Consider the following 23708-nt stretch of genomic DNA (forward strand, 5'->3'; position numbering starts at 1 on the left):
AGGACGATGCTGTGGGCACCATCTCAGATGAGCCAACCTGCTTGGCGTGGTTCCCGGCCGCCATTGCTCAATCCTTACTCCATCCGACAACAGTGGTGAATGGGTTCGTTGCAAAATGCTGCCTACCTCTTGGAAATCTACCTGCTGTTTGTACAACCGGTTCTACTCATGTGTCCACTACAGTGGGTCAGGAGCCTTCCTTCATTCACCAAGGGACATTCTGGGCTCTTGAAAAACATCTTACTGCCCCACCCACCAGCGAGAGCACCGTGGACCCCCTTCAAGGGGAGATTCCACAGCTGCTCGTGGGCCTCTCTGAGCTGGTGGCTTACTCTTGAGGACTTCAAATCTCCTTAGGCTCATATTTGCTGTAGCTAATCTGTGATAGGTCAAGACCGAAAATACTTATTCTTCATGGGGAGAACAGGTGGTATTCAAATGAAGTCCTAGTGCCTGTTTTTCTCAAAACAATTGGACAAAATATATACAGAGCCTTAAAAAATGCTCATTCTCTTTGGCCCAGAAATCTGCTTCTAGGAATCTGTCCTAAGGAAATAATTAGAAATGCTCACTTGTATATACTCGTGAACAAAAAGCCCTCTGCAGCATTAGTTGTAAGTGCAAAACTTTGGAACAGCTATAAGTTTCAAACTCAGGGAAGGATTAACTGAAATGTGGTACTTCCATTGGAGGAAATATTATTCAGCTACTAAAAAGATGTTTTGGGGGCACTTGCGTGGCTCAGTCGGTTGAATGTCCGACTTCGGCTCAGGTCGTGATGTCATGGCTCGTGAGTTTGAGCCCTGCATCAGGCTCTCTGCTGTGAGTGCAGAGCCGGCTTCAGATCCTCTCTCCTTCTCTCTCTGCCCCTGCCCTGCTCATATTTCCTCTCTCTCTCTCAAAACTAAATAAACATTTAAAAAAGAGATGTTTTGAAAGAAGTTTTACTGGTATAGGAAGACACTCAAGATACAGTTATATGAAAAAAAAAGATGAGCCCAGTTATTAAACATATAGCACATGCATAGAACTAGAAAGAAATATACCAAAATATTAATAATTTAATTTCTTGGTATAGAATTATGGGGATTTTTTTTCCTAATACTTTTCTGCATTTTCCAAGTTTCTATACTAGGCTGTATTACCTTTTTGGTTGGGTGAAGATAAGAACTTTTTGGTTTTGTTTTTGAATGAAACAAGGCCTCCTAAGAGTGAAAACCCTTGCTAAGACTTGAGGAGAGAGGGGTCCCCAGAACATACCACTCCTCTCTCCCAGATGACGCTCATGCGGTCCTGCACGCCACTCACTCCATGCGGGATCTTGGTGAAGTCCTCCTTGCCCATAGCTTTCTGCTTCGTGGTGAAAGGCCGGTGATCTGAAGCCACAATGTTCAGAGTATCACTGGATAGAGAGAAAGATGGACCAGTAAGGGAGGGATGCCAGGGACCCAGAGGGTAGGGACAGGTGCAGGGGAAAAGCCTTCCCTTGGGATCCAGGCAAAGCTGACCTCTAACAAGTTACTTAATTTGTGTGAACCTCAGTGTACTCATCTGTAGAATGGGATTATGGGCTGAGTGCGACACTGACTGTCAGTGTCACAGGACGCATTGATGGGAGCTTTTGGGGCGTCAACTTTGAAGAGTTAAGACAGCAGGCAGAGAAAATTCAACTCCTAGTTTTGCTAATGTGAGGTGGTTTTACTGCCAGAGGTCCAGATGCCAACCTCCTCTCATCTCCTCCCTCAACCCCTACCAGTTCCTGCTGGTGACGAGCTTGGTACAACATTTACAAGTTCAATGTTAAGCTAAATAACTTGCAGCCCTAGCCTTTCTTGGATATGGGGACTCTAACGGCACAGAAGAGGAAAGGAGGGATGAGACAGAAGAGATGTCAGCTTTAATAAACCAGCGATTGTATGCAAGTCAACCGGTTCATCATCACCCCTGCCCTCTGTGACCACTGTCCTCGGAAGGTAACTGAAGGTGACCTCCCTGCAAGGCCGTGGGTGGCTAAGGCATGGTGAGGTTCTCGGGGGGTTTCAGCCCCGCCAGGATTCAGGGCAGAGACTTAGGATGGTATGATAGTACACGAGGCAGCAGACCCTCTACCAAATGAGGGTGGCAGACAGCCGGCCCGTGTTCTGAGATCTCTGCAGGCTGACGCTCAGAGGTGGGGAGGGGCAGAGGGGGAAGGATGCCCACATCGCCGAGGCCAGGGCAACCTCAGGAGGAAATACCGTTGGAGGGCAGGGAGGGCCCTGGCTGGAGCATGGGGGTCATGTGGGAGAGGGAGACAACTGCTGGGACCACACAGCGGGGGTCCTGAGAATTTAATTTATTTGTAGGAGTCACCAAAGCCTGTGAATGCCTGTGGGCCATCTAAGCTGCTCACATCAGACTTGGTGATGAGGCTTCTTCTTCTTCTTCTTTTTTTTTTTTTAATGTTTTTTAAGTTTATTTATTTTGAGAGAAACAGAGAGAGAAAGAGAGAGAGAGAGAGAGAGAGAGAGAGAGAGAGAGAGAGAATCCCAAGGAGACTCCACACCGTCAGCACAGAGCCTGCCTGAGGCAGGGCTCAAACTCAGGAACCATGAGATCATGACTTGAGCTGAAACCAAGAACCAGACACTCAACCGACCGAGGCACCCAGGCGCCCCAGTGACGAGGCCTGTTCTTAAGGCTCTCAGAGGATTCGGGGTCAGGCTGCATACTGGGCTGTTTCCACTGGGGACCTGGCAGGGCTCGTCAGTCACAACTGTTGCCAAATGACTAACGTCCTTGGCCGAATCCACAGCAAGATGACTTAGCTCTTCCTGTGGCACCGGCTGGGGTGTCCCTGAGCCAAACACGCCTCTCTGGGCCTTTGCAGAGATTGCAGGGGGGACTCTCCCCAAAGCAGAGGGTTTGTTCTAGGGTGCTCCAGTGCTGCCCACATTCCCTGGGCCTGCAGAACCCACCAGAGCTTCACCTTCTTCTCAGGGGTCCTCAAGACCCCCAGGCAGGTCTCAGATCAGAGAGTTGCCTGTCAGAATCATGGGCTGAGCGTCAGGGACCTCAACTCCCATTCTTTTATCTATCTATCTATCTATCTATCTATCTATCTATCTATATTTCTGAGAGAGAGAGAGAGAGAGAGATAGCATGGGCAGGGGAGGGTCAGAGAGAGAGGGAGACACAGAATCTGAAACAGGCTCCAGGCTCTGAGCTAGCTGTCAGCACAGAGCCTGATGCGGGGCTCGAGCCCACGAACCATGAGATCATGACTTGAGCCAAAGTTGGCCGCCCAACTGACTGAGCCACCCAGGTGCCCCTCATTCTTTAACCAAGACCCACTGAGCACCCACCTTTTAAAGAAGGCTCCTACACAAGTAGGTGCCCCTCGGGGCAGGTGTGAATGAGTGGTCACATTCCAGAAGGGGTTTTGAGGTCTCCTAGTGCTGCCCTGAATCTAGGAGATATGATACCTACACCCATATACTCTTTAAAGTTTAGAATATGACTGTCTTTGTTAAGTACTTAAACAAATTTTTTTTAATGCTTATTTATTCTGAGAGAGAGAGAGAGAGAGAGAGAGAGAGAGATGTAATACAAGTGGGGGAAGGGCAGAGAGAGAGAGAGAGAGGGAGACGGAGACACAGAATCCGAAGCAGGCTCCAGGCTCTAAGCTGTCAGCACAGAGCCCAACAGTGGGGCTGGAACTCATGAACCAGGAGATCATGAGCTGAGCTGAAGTTGGACACTTAACCAACAAGCCACCCAGGTGCCTAGCTAAGTACTTTAAAATTTTACATATTCAAATGAAAAAAACCTTTTGGCCCCTTTAAGAAATTAAATTTTACACAGAGAACAAACTGGTGGTTGCCAGAAGGAGGGAGGCCTGGGGGGCTGGGCAAAATGGGTGAAGGGGAGGGGGAGGTACAGGCTTTCAGTTATCGAATGATAACTTTCCCAGCCATGAAAGGCACAACACAGGGAATACGGTCAATGGTATTGCGATAGCATTGCATGGTGACTGAAGGTAGCTATACTTGTGAGCATAGCATGACATAGTGAGTGTCGAATCACTGCTGTACACATGTAACTCACATCATGTCGTGTGTCAACTATATTTCAGTAAAAAAAGAAAAAAGAAATTTAGATTTTATTTTAAGGGTTTTATTTTTAAGTAGTCTCTGTCCTCAACATGGAGCTGGAACTCACACCCCCAAGATCAAGAGTTGCCTGCTCTACCGAATGAGCCAGCCAGGTGCCCCAAGAAATTGGATTCTATCTATCTATCTATCTATCTATCTATCTATCTACCTACCTACCTACCTATCTATCTCAACATCAAATTTTTAATTAATTATTTTTATTTAAATCTTAGTGAAAATAGATTTTTTTGTTTTGTTTTATTTATTTCTGAGAGAGAGAGAGCATGAGCCCACGAACCATGAGATCATGACCTGAGCCGAAGTTGGACGCCCAACCGACTGAGCCACCCAGGCACCCCGAAAATAGACTTTAAATAAAGGATAAATCCTTACACCCATAGATTGTGCTTTCCCCTCTGATATATAAGAAATCACATCCTAAAGTAGATCATAACGAAGCAGCACACATTTTCTTATAGATAGGAATACGGCCATTGGTGTCTGAGTTTTCTACTGAGCATTTTGTATAATATCAATTATCACCAATAATGTGTCCTAAAAACAAAATGATAATAACCATAAATTCCTATAAATAACAAAAACAAATAATAAAAATAAAATAAAAATGAAATGATAATAACCATAAATTCCTATAAATAACAAAAACAAATAATAAAAAAAGCATGTTAAAACGATGCTCCCGATTCTCTAAAATTACACGCTTTTACAATATGTGCTGATTTTAAAAAGGGATTCAACCTATTCTCATGACAGCTAACATGAAATTACAATTCGCCTTAATTGAATACATTTATTTAAATAATTTAAATTAAAAATAGGCTAGATATAAGAACTTAAATTATTCCATTAACAGCACTATTTTCCCCTGCCTATTTGAATGCGTGTGGGGTGGGACCACTGTAATCTGGGTAAATTGGGGGCAGTTACCATCTATTTGTTCTTCCAGTAAATATGCCTCTGGCAAGTGGGAGTATTTCAAAAGACTTTCTGACCTTGGAACTGAGCCCAAATCACTACAGCAGGCTCTTGATCCTTGTCTGTTTTTGTTGTGTTGGTAATGATGGAAAAGAGGCTGCCTGGTATTTCCCGATGAAAAGCATCTTGAAAAATTATTGACTTATTTATTTTTAATATCTGTATTTTTAAAGTTTATTTATTTATCTTTGAGAGAGAACAAGCCAGGGAGGGGCAGAGAGAGAGAGAGAGGACCCCAAGCAGGCTCTCGCATGTCAGCGCAGAGTCTGAGGCAGGCCTCGAACTCACATATTATGAGCTGAAATCAAGAGTTGGACGCTTAACCAACTGCACCACCCAGGCATTCCCCCCCCGCCGCCCCACCCCAGTGTGAAGCATTTTTAAGAGTCAGAGCTAATCTGGCATTTCTCCTCTCTCGTATTTCCTCATTTATCTAAATGCGTAAGGGCTGCTGCTTCTCAGTATCACAGCAATCCTGCGGCACAGAAGGCAGGTGCTGCACTATTGCCATGCATATACTGCCCCTCCAGGGGCCACCTTCACCCCGAGACCTTACTGCCCTTCCCCGGCTCTCTCTCCCTCTCTCAAAAATAAATAAACACATTAAGAAAAAAAAAAAAAAACCCTAGACTTTAATAACCAAAAGGGAGAGGAAACAACAGATTCTATCCAAAACGTCACTAAAAGGAAGAAAGAAGCTGCAAGCAGTTTGGAACAAAAAATCTTTTCATCTTTGTGTCCCACTGAATTCAGGCTATTCGTTAAAACTTTTCCTCTATGACATCACCTCGAAGACCTATAAATTCTCAGGATGGCATATATTATGAGTTAAGGCTGTGCTCTGGGGCCAGGGAGGTTCCGCTGAAACACCTTACTTGGCCAGCAGGCTCATGAGGTAGGTTGAGGTGTTGGTGTCCAGTCTCAGCGGAGGCACCGTCACGTAGGCGGCCGCGTGGGACCAGTCCTGGTGGTAGTAGTGTAAGCCTGTCAGAGTGGCATGCGCAGTGGTGGTCTCGGCCAGTACAACCTTCCCTGGAAGGAGAAAGGTCAAACCATAACTAGGAACCCGTGAACTGAGAGATCATTGGTCTGAGCTTCTCATTTCATAGGTGGAGGAGCTGAAGTCAGAGAGAGGAAGGGACTTTCTCAAGCTTCCACAGGGGTTTGAGAGCACAGCTGGGTTCAAAGGCCAGAGTGTTCCCTATTGCCATGCTGGCTCCAGGCAAGGAGAATGGAAGGTCAAGGGCACCGAAGAGGGGCAGCACCATGGTTTGGGGGGACCACTGGTGCTGCAGGGCACTGATGGGGGGAAGGAGGGCCAGCGGTGTGGGTGAGACACCCAAGGGGCTCCCACTGGGGGAGAGACGGGAGGCAGCATCTCTCGGGCAGTACTACCAGAAGGCTGAAAGCCCTTGCTCTGATTTATATCCCCAAGTCTGTGACCATGACTTTGTTTCTCCTTTCCAGGACCTCACTGGCACCCCGAGCCAGGTCAAGACTATAAGCAAGTATAAAAACCTTCTGGTGCTGCCCGGTGCCCAGCAACAGCAGACACAATTATCCGGGGCTCATATACAGGGTGTAGGGGTGGCTGTAAGGGAAATTGGGTCCAGACACTGGTATTTCTCCAGGGACTTCCCAGGCATCCCCTTGAAACGTCTACTGGAACTGGTCCAGGATTCTGTGTTAGTTACCAAGGCAACGAGTAGTAAAACCCAAGAGGCCAAGAAGATACCAATTAATGAGTTGACTGAAAACCTGGAAAAATTTACCAGACCCAGGAGAGGTGACAGACACTTCTGTAAAGCCTTTAAGCATACAAATGTACAGAGGAAAACACTGGTTCGAATGCACTGAACCCAGTGGTAGCAGTGCTTCTGTGGGTGACAGGAGAGAAAAGGGAGCACTCTGGGGAGCCCCACGGGGTTGCAGTCCCACCACACATGCGCATTGTCCATTCCCGCCCAGGGACTCACCTTGCATCTTAGCAGCTGCGATCACATCACCGGCCGAGATGCTGGACACATTGACCAAGTATATTGGACAGTGAGTCTAAACAAGGAAACCGGCGGGAAGGAGAGAGCATCAACCCCATGAACCTAACAAGCACTAGCATAGCCCCCGCCAAACCAATCTTGGCCCCAGCACTTCCCCCTGTGTCTCTTAGCCTCATTCTCAGGGAGAAGGTCTTCCACTGGGAATCTCCCATCTTCTTCCAGCCAGAGTCAAGATGATTTATAACTTAACACAAGGGACTTTGTAAATTTCCTGTTCATGAACATGATGACCTAGAGACAGCCATGGAATATACTTCATATCTAAAATTACAACCAGGGCTGCTTTATCAGTAGACAGAATGTACCTTGAGAAGAAACAAAATACAAGAGGTTCAGGGTTCAGAGTCTATATCAGACAGGACCGGTTTTGCAAATGGACACCTGGGTTGTAATATCGAAGAGCTTTTCCTCTGCTGAGCTGTGCACCAATGGTCCCTGGCTTTGCTTGCCTGGGCATATGTTTGAGCTCAAAGTCAGGAAGCTGGCCCTGTGCTATTGACATCTTTCCTTATCCTGGGGTCAGTTTCCATCAGGAAATAATTGATATCATAACCACTGGTGTGCCAGGAAAACAATGTCCTGGTTCAGCACCCAGACTTATCAACTGCTAATGGGAAACTTTTCCCATATGTTACTCTGATGCCTTCTCTGCTTATCAAAACGAGAGGACAGAGAGCTTAGGAACTGGCCTGACATTTGATGTGCCTGGTGCAACGTTACTAATTCTGAGATCCGTTGGAGCTCTAACCTCTGCGTGGTCCTTGGCATTCCCAACACCACACCCTCATGCTTACATCCTGCGCGATCGCCCACGTCTTTTCAGAGAAGAGGTTCTGGAGCGTGAGCGCCCACTAAAACCATGGCTGGGTTTCTTAAAACAGACTGCTGGCATCTTTCCCAGTTTCTGATTCAATGGGTTTACATGGGCCCGGGAATCTGCAGTTCTAAGTTTCTATTTGTAACAAACACAGATGCTGCTGGTCCAGGCACCACACTTTAGAAAACTGGCGTTCTACAGGTGACAGATCAGATGATCTGAGCAAATTGAACTCTTTAATGATGGTTTAGAAGGAGAAATAACCTTGGTATAGTGCTCTACTGTTTATAAGGCGCCTTTCCTTCCCTGCCCCCCTTTGATCCTCCCAATCATCCCGTGAGAAGTGGTATTATCATTCCAACGCCAGATAACAAAATAGTGTATCAGAGTGGTTGAGTGACGTGCATACACCGAGAGCTTCCTGTTTGGTAAAGGTCTCACATCTTGTTTGTTTCCCACACTGCATCAGCACCCCCTCGCCCTGAGCGATACCAAGGACAACTTCTAAGTGGTCTAGAGGCAGAGGATTAGATCACGGTTCTCTAGGCAAGCAAATTCCTCTACAGGAGATGGAGTTCATTTGCAGTGAGCCCCTGTGGACCCCCAACTCACCCTGCCACCCCTGGGAGCCATTTCCATTTGAGCAATGAAGCCAGACTGAGCAAGCTCGCTGGGGTGGAACAGAGAGCTGGCAGCTAAGAGGACTTCTGCCAGGTCTGTGGGAATAACAGCACCCAGCAAACGGTTTTGGGGTCCTGTGAGCCAGGCTTGGTGCCGGCACCCAGGGCAGAATGGGACTCCACCGTGGAGACTGAAGATTCTGGTTTCTGATCCTAGAGTCAAGAATGGGTTTAGGGCAAGCGGGAGTCTACTTACCCTGTTTGCAATGGTGATAACTCGGTGAGTGGCTTCAGCCTCCAGCTGTTAGGAACAAAGGACAGGAAGAAAACAAGCCTTCACTCTCTCTCCCAAGCAAGCCCACCTCTGCTCAAGAGCCCACTTTGTAGAAAGTGCTGGAATATCCAACATAGGGCTGGAGGGGCCAACTCCACCTGTAGAGGCTGGTTCGGGGGGTAAGCCTTGGGCAGGGGCACCAGGCTCCCCCCACCTCTTCTCACCTGGAGAGAATCCGGGGATTTAGTACACCAGGTATATCCTTGCTGGATGCCTTAAATAAAAGGCAATGAGGGCGTCTGGGTGGCTCAGTCAGTTAAAGCATCCAACTCTTGGTTTCAGCTTAGGTCATGATCTCACGATTTGTGGGATGGAGCCCTGCACAGGGCTCTGTGCTGTCTGCTTGGGATTCTCTGTCTGTCCCCCTCCCTCTCTCAAAAATAAAGAAATAAACTTAAAAAAAATTGGAGGGGCACCTGGGTGACTCAGTCAATTAAGTGTATGACTTTGGCTCAGGTCATGATCTTGTGGTTCTTGAGTTTGAGCCCCACATTGGGCTCTCTGCTGTCAGCCCGGAGCCTGCTTTGGATCCTCTGCCCTTCTCTCTCTCTGTCTCTCTGTCTCTCTCTGCCCTTCCCCCACTCACGGGCACTCTCTCTCTCTCACTCTCTCTCTTTCTCTCTCTCTCAAACATAAACAACATATTTTTAAAAATTCTTCCCTTTCTGGGGCACCTGGGTGGCTCAGTCGGTTAAGTGTCTGACTCTTGATTTCAGTTCAGGTCACGATCTCATGGCTCATGAGTTCTAGCCCTGCGTCGGGCTCTGGGCTGGCAGTGTGCAGCCTGCTTGAGATCCTTTCTCTCCCTCTCTCTCTGCCTCTCCCTAGATCATGCTCTCTCACCCTCTCTCTCTCTCAAAAAAGAAAAAGGCAACAAAACAAAAGGAAACGGAAACCGAGTTTCATCTCTCCGTGTCTTCTGGCGTATTCTTTCCACAGCCACCTCAGCACTGTAGCATGGACCGATACTCACTGCTATCAAGCTGGAAATTAACCTAGATCTGGGTTTCTGAACCTCAGCACCATGGACATTTTAAGTCGGGTTATTCCTTGCGGTGGGGGACTGTCTGGGCACCACAGGATCTTCAAGCAGCACCCCTCGCCTTTCTCCACTAGACGCCAGCAGTACCACACCCTCCCGCCTCGCTCCTCCCAGGTGGGACAACCAGAAATATCGCTAGACATTGTCAGATGTCTGCCAGAGAGCAAAATCTCTTCTGGTGTAGAGCCTGTAACCATAGGTGATGACAGTGATGACACCTGCTATTAATACCCTACAGTCCACGCATGGCTCTTCCCCTCGATAACCGAACAAAGCCCAGTCCTGTGCCCACGCACCCACTCCTGTCCTTACAGGTTCATGCAGGGCCTCGCATGTCTGATGGCAGTGCCATGACACCTGGTCTCTGGTTCCTTGGCCCTCAGGGCCACCCATCGATCCCTCAGGGACATCCAGCCACCACTCTGCACTGAACACATTGAAGAAATGGAAAACAGCATTCTCTTCACTAACGGCAGAAGATGTCTGGATAGGGTCACAGGACAAGAAAGCACGATTTGTCCAGTAAGGTCCCCTCCGGGGCAGAATTCTTTACCGAGGAGGACTGCTGGGGATTTGCGTGGACATCTTGCAAAACTGTGCCAGGATAACACCAGAGGGCAGAGGAGAGCAGGGCTTTTCAGTACCTTCACAGCGGTCAATACAGTAACAAGGGCAAAGAGTATAGACATGTCTGTTCTTCTGGTTTCTCGTGGTGGGGGGGAGGCGGGGAGGGCGTCCAATGTTCTCCTCAGAGGCTCTCATTCCCACAACACTGAATCACTGGCTTATAATCTGGAATTTTTCACTCTTTCTTTTCTTTCCCTATTCATTTTTGGGGAAAGCAACCCCCGGAGAGCTCACATGGTCTCCCTCGGATCCCTGACATCAGAATCAAATTATTTGGGTCTGGCTTCCTGCAAATTGTCTTTCCCAAGGAAGCTCAAGGCCAAATCAGCCTCAGCAGGGGGATGCCTGTTCCCTGCAAAGCTTCCAGATGAGAATTTCACCCACAGAGAAGGCAATAATATACAACTTTTATTTATTGATGTTGTTTCTATCCTAAAGGTTCTGTGAATCCACAGGAAAGAAGCTGAGAAGAGGCACAGTCAGTTTTCCTCACCTCCTCTGGGCGGCTGATTTCGATTCCTTCTGGGCCCGTGATCCCCAAATCTAGCGCCTCCTTAGCACCCTGAATAATAGCAAAAGAGAGAAAACTGAGAGAACCACACAGATACAAGAAAATAACGATCCCCAGGAACACAGGAACATGCCGGACACCATGCAGTCCAACAGGCTTGACACTGTCCTCGCTTCCACAGTGTCCACCTCCCAAAGATGACAGAAAGGGACAGGGCTCCCTGGCAGTAAAGCTCTCCTGTGTCTTGCTTCCTAAGGACTGAATGCGGTTTTTTCTGTCTTAAAATTATAGTTCTGTAACCAGCCAATAGGCTTGGTACATCAAAGATCTGAAAATCAGAATTTTCCCACCAGAAATCTAGTCAAATCTCTACTTTCCAGCAACACCTAGATTAACCCTTACCAAGCATCCCATTTCAGACCCAGGAGTACAAAGGGGCTCATCTACCAGTGAGCAGATTGCTATAATATCTCAGTTCTTGGGTGGGAGGGGGGGGGGGGGAATNAGGAAGCGGAGGAAAGAGGAGAGCTGACTCTCATTTATTCTGATGTCAAATCTCATTAAAAATATTTCTTAGAGGTGCTCCAAAGTCTTTGGCTATAATGGAACTTAAATATCATATCACTAGAACTAAGACATTATCATCTAAGACTTAGAAACTCTTTTGGACTATAAAGATATATACGTATATATATATATATATACACACATATATATACGTATATATCTTTTTTTTTACAGACAGTAGACAAGTTTGGATTTTCTGACAAAGATTGGTCATCTGGGGTGTTAGCATCTCACACTTTCTTTTAGAACTCATTTTGTCTGGACAAAACTGTGGGATGGGTGATGGGGGGGGGTCAGGAATCCCTCTGAGAACTGGCTCTGTTGGTGCCCCAGCCCCCTTTCCCCGATATTCTCTACAGCCTTGCCTCAGCCACGAGCTCCCCATTCTCAGCATGGACTCGGGGGATCGCTCCAATGTCCTTGCATGCATGCAACACTTGGTACAGCTCACTGTCCCGCAGCATATACAAGTCTTTGTAGGTCATAAACATCTGGAATGAGTTGACACCCTTCTCCCTCACCAGCGTCTCCATTTCTGCTTTCACCTGGAGGGCAAAATGCAAAGGCAATGCCATGTGAGTATAGATGTTCAAGAGGCTGACCAGCCTAGGATGGAGGAGATGGGGGCCAGTGGGGGGAGGGACCGTATGACCACCTGCAACCTTGCAGTATCTCACTTTCCCCCTCCTCCCCGCCCCCCCTGCCCCCTGCAGGCCACCGTGAGGTTATGGGAGCAGACAGATGCAGAACTACTTTGAAAATTGTCAAGCAAGGGGCACTTGGGTGCTTCAGTCGGTTAAGCGTCCGACTTCGGCTCAGGTCATAATCTTGCGATTCACAAGTTTGAGGCCCAATGTTGGGCTCTGTGCTGACAACTCAGAGCCTGGAATCTGCTTCGGATTCTGTGTCTCCCTCTCTCTCTGCCCCTCTCCTCCTCTCTGTCTCTGTCTCTCTTTCAAAAATAAATAAACATTAAAAAATTTTTTTTAAATAAAAAGAAAGAAAATTGTCAAGCATGACACAAATTGAGGAACCATATTGTCACCATCTAGGCGTTTCTACTTCGTATAGGCTTGTCCTGTGTCTCTGACCCAAGTCAGCCTATGGGTAAACGCACTAACAGCGTTTACCCCTAAGACCTGGGTTCCCCATCCCCATAATGGAAGTGGTGTTACAAAGAAGGCACAATAATGCTAAAACTCCTGAGACCCAGGGAGCCTGGCTGACTCAGTCAGCAACGCATGAGGCCCTTGATCTCGGGGTTGCGGTTCAAGCCCCATGTTGGGCATGGCAATTACTTAAAAATAAAATCGTAAAAAAAAATCCCGAGACGCTGAGTTAAATCTAATTTAGGAACATGAACAAAGCTACATGAATAAGGAAAGTCATCCTAACATTATTCATATTGGGGAAAAAAACGGAAGCAACTTTGGTCTGACAGCAGGAAGATAAATTGAGGTTCATCTCCCTGATAGGACATGAAGCCACTGCACTGATGGTCATGAGGACCATGTAGCCAGACAGAAAATGCTCACACCTAAGTGAAAGAGTTACTACGTAACAAGCACATAGGAAACAAACAAAAGACCGGAAGGTGAATACGCCAAAATAATAATAGTGCTTTTGTTGGGATTAACCAGATGATGGGCTTCTTTCCTATTTTGAAAATCAAGTGTTAGGAAAAAAAATTATTTGACAATAACAAAAAAGAATTTACAATTCTAGATGCGTGGAAGTCCCCCCAACCTCTGGGGACTTAGGGAGGGCTGGCCTGGCCGCGGTGTTGCTGAGAATCTGAGTGGACACTCAATTCCAGGCCAGCTGCATGGGAGGGAATAGAAAGGCTCAGGGTAAGGTCATCCATCCAGGAGGGTGTCCAGAATAAACAAAGCCCCCACCTGAGATAAGGGCTGGCTGGCATTCAGGGTGGTCTGTGCCCTTACCCAGTACCAGCAGGGAGGTCTTCAGGGTGTGAAGTCTGGAGGGCCCCAAGGCCTTTCATAAGGACCAAGTTGGAAATAACAGAGGAGACTGGGGGAGCCCCACACTCAAAGCTAAAACCCAAGCGCGGAAGTACACAAGGCTTATAATTACCATCTCAGAAGGGAGTCAGGCCCTTTAGACCAGGCTCCACAGCTGAAGAACTTTTTAAAATGTCCTAATGCTTTTTTTTTTTTTTTTTAAAGTAGGCTCCATGCCCAGTGTGGGGCTAGAACTCACCACCCTGAGATCAAGAGCCACATACTCAGACTGGACTGAGCCAGCCAGGTGCCCCAGTGCTTGTTTCGATGCCCACACAGGTACGAGGACCTGGTGATTAGCACAGGATCAACGGAAAAATGGACATCCAGGCTGCCTCTCTGGGGTAAAAAGTGGTAAGACTCCAGAAATGAAGCAAAACCTAAATGTCTGTTTTCAGGAAGAGCAGGGAAGTGGGAATCNAGACTCTGGCCCTGGGGCCTGGGGCAGCAGGAGGATGGGAAAGCCAGAAGCAAGGGGCACAGGGGCTGAAGTGACAGAGGGCTCACTGGGAGACAGCCTCAGCCACAGGCCAGGTGCAGCCTCGGGGCTCTCAGAGCAGGAGCCGGGCCCCAGTAGGAAAGAAGTGGCCCCATCCATTTATATCAGGTGGCCCTGAGCCAGGACGGGACCCTCTGTTCTGTTCTGAGACCTCAGGTCCATGCTGTCACTTCTGGCATGAAAACAATGTGAGCCCTGGAGAGTGACTCTTGCCAAGCCCGCTTCTCAGCAGCGGTCCCCTTAGGGGTCAGTGGCACCTCATGTAAAGCATCAAGAGATGCTGAGAGGTTTGGGGTCTGAGCAAGGAGCCAGCCAGCGCTCCCCGGGCCTCTGGTCTCAGGCCCTCTGTATCTGCTGGAAAACTGGCTCCTCAAATTAAGCAGAACAAGACTTGTCACCGCCTTGTAGAATCAGGTGTTCTTTTCTTTTGGCACCTGGGGGAGTTAGGATGGTGGGGGAATCCCCTACCTGTGGGAGGGCACCCCACCCCAGCCGACTCCAACCAAACGGCCCCTCTGCCTAAGAACGCATTGATTCTTCTTTTGGGATTCTGCTCAGCACTCTTACCTTGGGTGCCCACCAGGTGATCCCCACATGCAGGGCGTAGTCACAGCAGACCTTCGGGTCGGCCAGACCCCGGCACTTCTCGTAAGCTTCCACGAGGGAGGTCTCCTTGTCGGGTAGGACGTGGCCGATGACCATGGTGGTGCCTCCAACCAGTGCTGCCTGCGGGGGACGGGAAAAGCAGTCTCGGTCACACCCTCCCCACATCCAAGTCACTGACGCAGGGAGACACATGAGGTCCTTGGGCGGACATTCAGGACAACCACGGACTCTATCAAGCAAGAGGCTGTGAGGCCCTAGGCCAGCAGTGTTTGGCAAATTTTAAGGAGCCAGGCAGGCAGGAGCCAGTGTACTAACCTTCATCACCACCATGGATCCAGTAAACAAGCCTGCTTCTTCCTCATCTTGGGTTGTGGCTCAGTGCTTGGGAAAAACCACTCAGTGGGGTACTAAAGCCTCAAGCCAGCCTCTATTTCCCAAAGAGAAGATTCTCCCCACCCCCAACAATTCTGACCAACTTGCATATATAGATGAAAAAACCAAATGTAGAATGCAATCCAATATGTCTATTTATATTTATTTAGTTACACATACATATTAAAAAGTTTTTTTTAATGATTATTTATTTTTGAGAGAGACAGAGAGAGTGTGTGAGCAAGGGAGGGGCAGAGTGAGAGGGAGACACAGAATGTGAATGGGCTCCAGGCAGCACAGAGCCTGACATTGGGCTTGAACTCACAAACCTGTGAGATCATGACCTGAGCCAGATGCTTAACCAACTGAGCCACCCAGATGCCCCATTACACATACATATTTAAATCCTAATGAATAAAATGTTAATTTGGATACACTGTTTAGTTTTATTCCCTCATATTTCATGAAACAATTTTATTCAAAGTTCTCATATGCATCTTCAACGTCAAGGTCTTTGTCTTCGGTTTTTCCAAGCACAGTAAGTTCATTTCCATTTATCTTGTTAGAGATAGAGGGCTTTTTAGGTCTCAGTTTGATTTCTCAATGAAAAATTATCCTATTCACAATCTCAAGAAGACACCACTTAACAAGAAATCTTTAAAAAGCCTCTCTTGTAATGAAAAAGCATACCTCCAGGAATAATTACTAAAGCTATATTAAAGATCCACCTCCACCACCCACACACACACTTTTTTTTTTAAGCCAATTTTGTCAGGTGACCTGCACAAGCTTCCAGAACTAGCACTGACCAAAGGCTGTTCCAGGTTAATGTGTTGTTGCAAACAAAACTTGATCAAAATAGAATAATCAAGGGAGGGCTCTACTACTTTGTGGGAGCTCTGATAAAAGGTGACTCTCTTTTGCCAGGGAGTAAGTCTGGACAAAATCCATCTTTCTTTTTGGGTCCTTACAATAATTTAGATGAGCCTAAGTTTGAGTCCCAGCTCGCCACCTCCCAGCTGGATAACCTCAGCCACATTACCTAACCTCTCTGAAATGCTTTACCTATAACAGCTACTATAGTAGCTCCTTAACCTCTCTAAGCCTTACCTAAATTAGCTTCCTTGTTGGATATAGTTGGGAAAGTCGACTGAACGGTTGTCTAATAAAATGGACTGAGTGAAGTCTGTCCTAACGTGTGTGCTTAATTATCCAGATTAGGACTGTTTATCTCTGTTCTCCATAGGGGAGGTAAACAGGTCAATGAAATTGTCTGAATGATTTAGTGCTTCTCTAGTCAGTCGAATCCTTGATCACAAATCACAAATATTGCTGGGGATTAGGGAACTGAAAAAAATTAGTTCAGTGGCCAAACAATTAAAATGTAAACTCTTGCAACACAGATTTTCCATGCTGCCCCTCTTTGGGAGACCACTTCCCACAATGCCATGAGTTCAGAGGTCCAACTTCTTGCATGGCTTAAAGTAACCGACAGAGGGCGGTAGTTCTGTGGCAGACAGGGGTAGCCAGAATGGCTGGCGGGCAGGCGGGGTGTGCAGGGAAATGAGAGAAGGGGAAGAGCAGCAGATTGTAGTTTTACTAGCTGTCTTCTATTTGTGATCCAGATCGTGTCAGGCTGATTCATCCTCATAGCAGGTGGCTGTACTCTATTCTGCCCTGAAATGCATTTCTTGCCTTTATATGCAGATGNGAGAGGGAAGGAGACACAGAATCCAAAGCAGGCTCCAGGCTCCAAACTGTCAGCACAGAGAGTTGTATGGTGCTCAAACTCACAAACTGTGAGATCATGACCTGCGTGGAAGTTGGATGCTTAACCGACTGAGCCACCCAGGTGCCCCTTGATTGCTTTCTTTTGCACTCCCCTCAGTATGTCCGTAATCTTGGGTAGAAGAAAGAAGACCTGGAAACAGCAAGACTGTTCTTAAGATCTGTGGGTCCCAGAGCAAGAGTAGAGAAGGAGGTCCATGTGCTGAATCTCTAAATAGTGAAGAGTTACAGATTAAGCTAACTGTTACACATAATACATTCTGTCCTCCAACTCTGACAAATACATGACAAAGGAGACCAGGCCTGAATTTGGAGTTCTTGGAAGTCCTTGCAACTCTGAGCTCCACTGCAGCGGATGCTGGCCTTCACTTCAGCCTCTGCACTGTCCCCAGCCACACCCCTGACTTTGGGTTCATCCTGCAGCCCGTGGGTCTAGGATCTGCTCACTCCCTGCAAAATGCTGCCCTTGCACTAGGTGTACCCACACTGGTGGTCTGGCCCCACGAGGACAGATTCGAGCTGACATAGGTCCTAGAAGAGCTCGGGATCATCTGTTAGGGAATTCCAGGGACACAGAGTGTGGTCTAGAAGAGGACGTGGGCTCTGGGCAGACGTGGCCCCTCTTGCCCGAGTCTAAGGACAGTAACTGAAGAGTTCGGGTACATGTCACTGGGCAGTGGTCCTGCCTTTCCCACTTTCTGGCTGTAATCCAGGGCCAGCTGGGTACCCACTCTGCTGCCTGGGGAGCCCAGAGTAGACCAGGTGGCAGTGGATGTGAGAGCCTTTACAAGCTGGGAAGGGGCACATAAATATCTGCAACAATTATTTCTACCATTAACCTCAGGCCTCAAAACAAGACTTTAACAGGATAAGCAAATACTCCCCCAGCTGTGGGCTCAGGAGTCCAGACCAGATGCTGGCTGTACAAGGATGTACGAGCACTTGCTTCCTCTCAGGCAAGGTATACACAGAGCTGGATTTTAAAATATGTACGGTTCCAACCCACGGGATGCACGCCGACAAGCCCCGTCTTCCTGGGAGTGTATCACAGACGTGACAGACCTCTTTACTGTCATCTCACATGAAACATCCTTGTAGAAATCAACAGAGAGCATGACCCAATCCTGTTCCTGAAGATTTCAAAAGGATTATGTTTACCAATACATGACTGTGTCCACTGAACATTCCTGTTTTTAAGCAAAAAATGGTGTTGGTTAAGCGAGCTGTGGATGATGTTTAATGGAAGTCCATGGAAATGACGTTCATGGAGGCTAAGTCATAACATGGAAAAAGGGTGATACTGTAATGAGCGAAAAAGACAGAATTCAATCTGTGTATCCAAGATGCTTAGAAGGATGTTTAAACACACAGGCACCCACACAAGGGAAAACAGGAGAGGAAATATACCAAAACATTAACAAGGACTGTTTTGAGTGATGAGAGTCTGAGTTATTTTTTTCTACTTTTCTGAAATTTATTTAATAGGGTCTATTACTTTCCTTATAATGTCTATTTTCAACATACATTTGGAAGGAGCTAAAAATTTCTTAAAATCTAGTTAACCATGCTTGTGTGTTTAAGAGAGTTTCTCTGAAAGTTATGAAACATTTCAACCATACGGTGAAAGTATAGAAAATAACACACAGGCATGAACCCGCTAGTCAAACATAGCAGATGTTAACATTTTTTGCTGTTTTTAAAAAACATTAAAAAAAAAATGAACTACAGGGGCGCTGGGTGGCTCAGTCGGTTAAGCATCTGACTTCAGTTCACATCATGATCTCATGGTTCATGAGTTTGAGCTTCACATCTGGCTCTGTGCTGACAGCTCAGAGCCTGTATGCTGCTTTGGATTCTGTGTCTCCCTTTCTCTATGCTCCTCTCCTGCTCATACTCTGTGTCTCTCTCTCAAAAAAATGAACAAATGTTAAAAAAAAATTTTTTTTAACGAAATACAACCAATACAATGAAACCTTCCATCCTGTTCCCCATGCCTCTCCCCTGAGGTTGATCATCCCATCTATATTTTCATACTTTTACTATGTTTTGTGAATTTCAAAAATTTACACAAAGTACTGGCCCGTACCTTTTTCCAACTTGCTTTTTAAAAACTCAACGTCTTTAAGATTTATTTCTTTCATTTTAATTAATTAATTGTATGAATACTCCTCCACGTATCGTACTCAGTTCTGAAGTCATCGACATTTACCACCACACACGGGGCTTGAGGATTCCTGCGCACACACGAACCGTCCCCACGTTCAGGATATATGGTGCCCGGAAGTGGCATTGTAGCCTCATGGCGCATGCGCACCCCCGTTTATACCACTTCGGCCCATGTAAGGGCTATAACTCACTAGGGCCTCCTGGACCGTGGTGGCTGCCACGTCTGCCCATTTACCAACACAAGCCCTTAATTTTTTTACATATACTGCTGCCCAGCAAGCATCCCCATTGATAATGTGGCATTTGTTTTCATTGTGAAAGTGGGACTTCACATCTCTCACCATTAAGTTACTATGGACACTGGGACTATTTGTTTAACCAAGACACAGCATCATGATTTAAATTTGGTAGAGAAGAAACATAACTTTAGTGTTTCAAAGGGCTACCATGATTTGTTTTTGACGTATCTGATATTCTGCTGGGTAAATTGGATCTGTTTGATGCCCAGTAAGGTCGCCTCCATTTGTTTCCTAATAAAACCCAATATACTTAATGGTGATCCATTTTATGACCCACTTCCTAGGCATACACATGGCAAGAACTTGTACTGAAACTCAACCTAAACCGGATCTAAATATCATCTTTATGCTTCAGAAGTCATGAGACCACTGTGGGGCACACGGGGTCTCCGGATTGACCAGGGCCGTGCTCAGCAGGTTGGAAAGAAATTTTGGAAAAATAGGAATTATTTGCCGACGTCACAGTGTTGGAGAGAACAGTGTATTGGCCCTTCTAGCCTCTGTCAGGACAGAACTCTTTGGAGAATCACTCTCTTATCATCTTCTACACTGCTGTAGCTCGAATCACATTTTGCTGCATTCCTGTAGCAATGGCTTATCTTCCAATTCCATCCCCCTGCTCTGCCCTGAAACTCTTCTGGCAAAGAAGAGGCTTGTTCCAAGGGTGAACAGTAAGTCAAGGCACAAACTTTGTGCTCCACTGTTGAGAAGGCACTTGAGCCAGAGCTGTGGGGTTTTTCACTGGAGAAGGGGGAGAGGCTTCCTGGAGTGTATTTTCATATAGCACATAGAAAAGGGGTGTGTTTGGGGATTGGGGATTGGATTAAGAGACGCAGGGTCTGCTGCTGTCTAGACCTATAGATCAAGGGTCACTCCATCTTTAAAAGGGAGAATGCTATGGCACCGAGAATCAATTAACAAGTATTCGGATGTGTTTTGTAGGTGAATGAGTGCAAAGCAAACATTTCTACATTTCCTAAGGCAGCTGGGGAAGCCATCATTGGTTCAGCGAGATCTGCTTCTTTTGGAATCGCCGAGCCGGTTTTTTTTCTTTGCACATGAAAATTCTCTTCTGTCTTTTATTTACAATTTCCTAAAGTATAAGAGAAAAAAATCACCTGCTCGGTGGTTCCTCTCTTGCTTGGAGTAACTTCCTTCACCATCAGGTATCTGCTGGTTGCTTACTGGCCCTCTGGAAAGCCAGTTTTTAAAAACTTTTTTAAATTTTTTTAAAAATTTATTTCTGAGTGAGAGAGAGAGAGACAGCATGAGCAGGGGAGGGTCAGAAAGAGAGGGAGACACAGAATCGGAAGAAGGCTCCAGGCTCTGAGCTAGCTGTCAGCACAGACCCCAATGCGGGGCTCGAACCCACCAACCATGAGATCATGACCTGGACCGAAGTCAGACGCTCAACTGACTGAGCCACCCAGGTGCCCCTGGAAAGCCACTTCTTAAATACCACTCAAGTCTCAGAGCTTGAGAAACTTAACCAAAAGAAGGACCCAAGCATCTCATCAAGGGAGAGGATACATGTATGGTACTTAGAACCATGCCTGGCACTCAGTACATATCTCATCCTGAAACACAAGCCCACCGGCCAGGGCCAGCCTTGCAGGTGCGCAGGCCTTGCAGCCCTACAGTGCCCTGCATTTAGGAGGGCCCTGTGCTTGCATTGTTTAATGTTTTGCTGTCATCATCTTAAGTTTCTTAATAATCTTTTAAGAAGGAGTCTCAGCATCTTTATTCGCGACACTTGCTTGATCTAGGGTGTTGGGGCTCTTGCCAGGCTTACACGTAGCTTTACTCCCCACTCAGCCAGCTCTCTGACAATTCCCTTCCAGGCTGCTTGAGTGCTGACCTCTGCCCGGCTCCATTCTCCTTTGGAATCACCCCAACCACTTTCTATCAAATGACTCCTTTCTCTAAAAAAACAAAAAGAAAAACAACCCTAGCTTTTTTGCAGGGCATCATCCATTTGATGTGTGATCAGTTCCCTGGGGCCACCCTTTCTGTTCCCCCGGCTACAAGCTGCTCTCAAGCCTTTACTCAACCCATAATTTACAGCCTGTTGAGCTCAACTTGCAGCTGACTGTTTTTTTCTAAACTGGACATTTGCGATTAATCGCACTCCCAAACTTCCTTTTACTTTCCGCTCCTACCTTCTGGGTCCATGGTTTCTCCCACACCATTGGGGGCCTGATCCCACCTCTGACTTAGCAGTGCTCTTACTCTAAGCATTACTGTATCTTTAACTCTCACTTCATTCTTTGAATTTTCTGCAGAGAAAACCTTCAATGCACAATATATTTCGAGAAAAGGACATTTTCCCATACTTAATCTGCCTGCCATTTAAAGGCATATTAATGTTATACTTAGAGGCAAAACAGTATAGTGACAAGAATCAGACTTTAAGGCAGGCAGATTAGGTTTAAATTCTAGTTGTAAGATGATTATACTTAGTTTTGAGACCCTGGGCAAGTTGTTTAATCTCTGAGCTCTATTGCCTCATTAAAAAAAAATGTTTATTTGTATTTGAGAGAGAGAGAGAGAGAGAGAGAGACAAGAGCATGAATCGGGGAGGGGTAGAGAGAGAAGGAGACACAGAATCTGAACAGGCTCCAGGGTCTGAGCTGTTAGCACAGAGCCAGATGTGGGGCTTGAACCCACAAACCATGAGATCATGACCTGAACCGAAGTCGAATGTTTAACCGACTGAACCAGCCAGGTGCCCCTCCATTTCCTTATTTGTAAAATGAGGATAATGATATATATTCATGGGGTTACAATAATTAAATGAGATAATGCACGTAAAGTACCTAGCACAGTACCTGCACATAATTGGAGCCCAATAAGTAGTAGTGATTATTGCCAATAAGCATAATTTGTAGGTAGCACTAACGTGCACACTGTGTGCCCTCTGTTATGCATATCAGATGGTTCAGAAGAGGTGAGACATGTAAGCACCTTAAGTACTTAGAGTGTAATTGGCAAACAGGACAAGAAAAAGGATCATTTATAATAGAAATGACTGCAAAGTGCGGTAAGAATACAGGGCATCAAAGAGAACATTCCTCCTGATGGCAGCATCAAATGCAAAAGAGCAGAGGAAGGGAAGGGTAAGCTGGGCAGGCGGGCTGAGAGCCGGAAGGCGCGCGTGATGGTATGAAGGCGGGGGCACAGCCGGAGGACGGACAGCAGGCCTGTCTGGTTTGCGCCAAGGCAGGTCTGATTAGGACCAAACTGTGAGGACCTTGCTGACCCTGGATTCTACCGGTCAGCAAAGTTTAGCAACTTGTGTGCTGTGGAGGTGGTGGTCCTGAGGGAGCCTAGGGACCGTGGGGTTTGGGAGCACATTTACAGAGAGGACACTGGCTACACCCCCAGCCCTGGACACGTCTGTGGTCACAGCAGGGCCTCTGGGCAGAGGAGGGACATGACGTATGGCTTCGGAACATTACTCTGGCTGTGGGGTGCCGGCCGCACTGTCATGGCCCTGAATTCGGGGATGGGGATGGAAGGGACGTGTGAAAGCTATTTCCCAGAAGAAGAAGAAGGCGGGTTTGATGATAGAAGGGGAGGTGATATAAATAATGGGGGAGGTTTTATGCTTGTGTGGCTGAGCAAATAGTGTGCAGAGAGGGAAGGGGTTTTTGTTTGTCTTAAGACAGAGCTGACTGAGGGACATCCAGGTGGAGCTGAACATCACTAGTGATGGCCAGCACACACTGGGCACGTGCTCTGTGCCCCATTAATTCTCACAACGACCCTGTCAAAGAGGTGGGTTATTGTCCCCACTACTCCGATGAGGAAACCTCAGGGTCCATCTTCCTATCTATTAGGCTGGGAGGGACCCCTCTTTCCATCCATTCAAGGCGGGTGGGAAATAGAGAAGTTGGGAAATAGAGATCAGAAGGTGCCTGGGCCCTCGGTCCCAGACCTCTTAGCCAAACAGGAAATGGAATCAAATTCCCTGAGGCCAGGTTTGGGAAAATTAGGAGTGTTGCGCTGAGCCAACACTCCTACGGGGGTTGTGCGCAGAATCAACTAGAGGGGGCTGGAATCCACTTGCTGCTCTGAGGGACCAGAGCTCTGGGAGAGCTGAGGGAGCGGGGAGCCCAGGGAACAGGGTTGGCCGACAAAAGGTTCGGGTCGAGGCAGAGGTCCAGCCCGGAAATAAAGAGGGAGGCCTCTCGGAGCTTGGTTGGGGCTTAGAGTGACATTTGCATTTTTACGTTTGTTAGCAGCATGCGGGT

At 47.0% G+C, this 23708-nt stretch overlaps 1 protein-coding gene across 3 annotated transcripts in view; it reads right to left on the reverse strand.

The window, feature by feature from the left end:
• The window catches only part of DPYSL5 (dihydropyrimidinase like 5), a 98523-nt gene that overhangs the window by 10114 nt on the left and 64701 nt on the right, over positions 1-23708 (reverse strand). For all 3 annotated transcript variants that reach the window (XM_077774175.1, XM_077774176.1, XM_077774177.1), the window contains exons 3-9: positions 14792-14950; positions 12070-12249; positions 11120-11188; positions 8880-8924; positions 7106-7181; positions 6005-6161; positions 1261-1402 (exon numbers count right to left, since the gene is read on the reverse strand). In XM_077774175.1, coding sequence (XP_077630301.1) covers positions 1261-1402; positions 6005-6161; positions 7106-7181; positions 8880-8924; positions 11120-11188; positions 12070-12249; positions 14792-14950 — 828 coding nt within the window. The remainder of the gene's footprint in view (positions 1-1260; positions 1403-6004; positions 6162-7105; positions 7182-8879; positions 8925-11119; positions 11189-12069; positions 12250-14791; positions 14951-23708) is intronic.

The sequence above is a fragment of the Crocuta crocuta genome, unplaced genomic scaffold (genome assembly GCF_008692635.1).
Source record: "Crocuta crocuta isolate KB4526 unplaced genomic scaffold, BGI_CrCroc_1.0 scaffold246, whole genome shotgun sequence".
In the NCBI taxonomy this organism is placed as follows: Eukaryota; Metazoa; Chordata; class Mammalia; order Carnivora; family Hyaenidae; genus Crocuta; species Crocuta crocuta.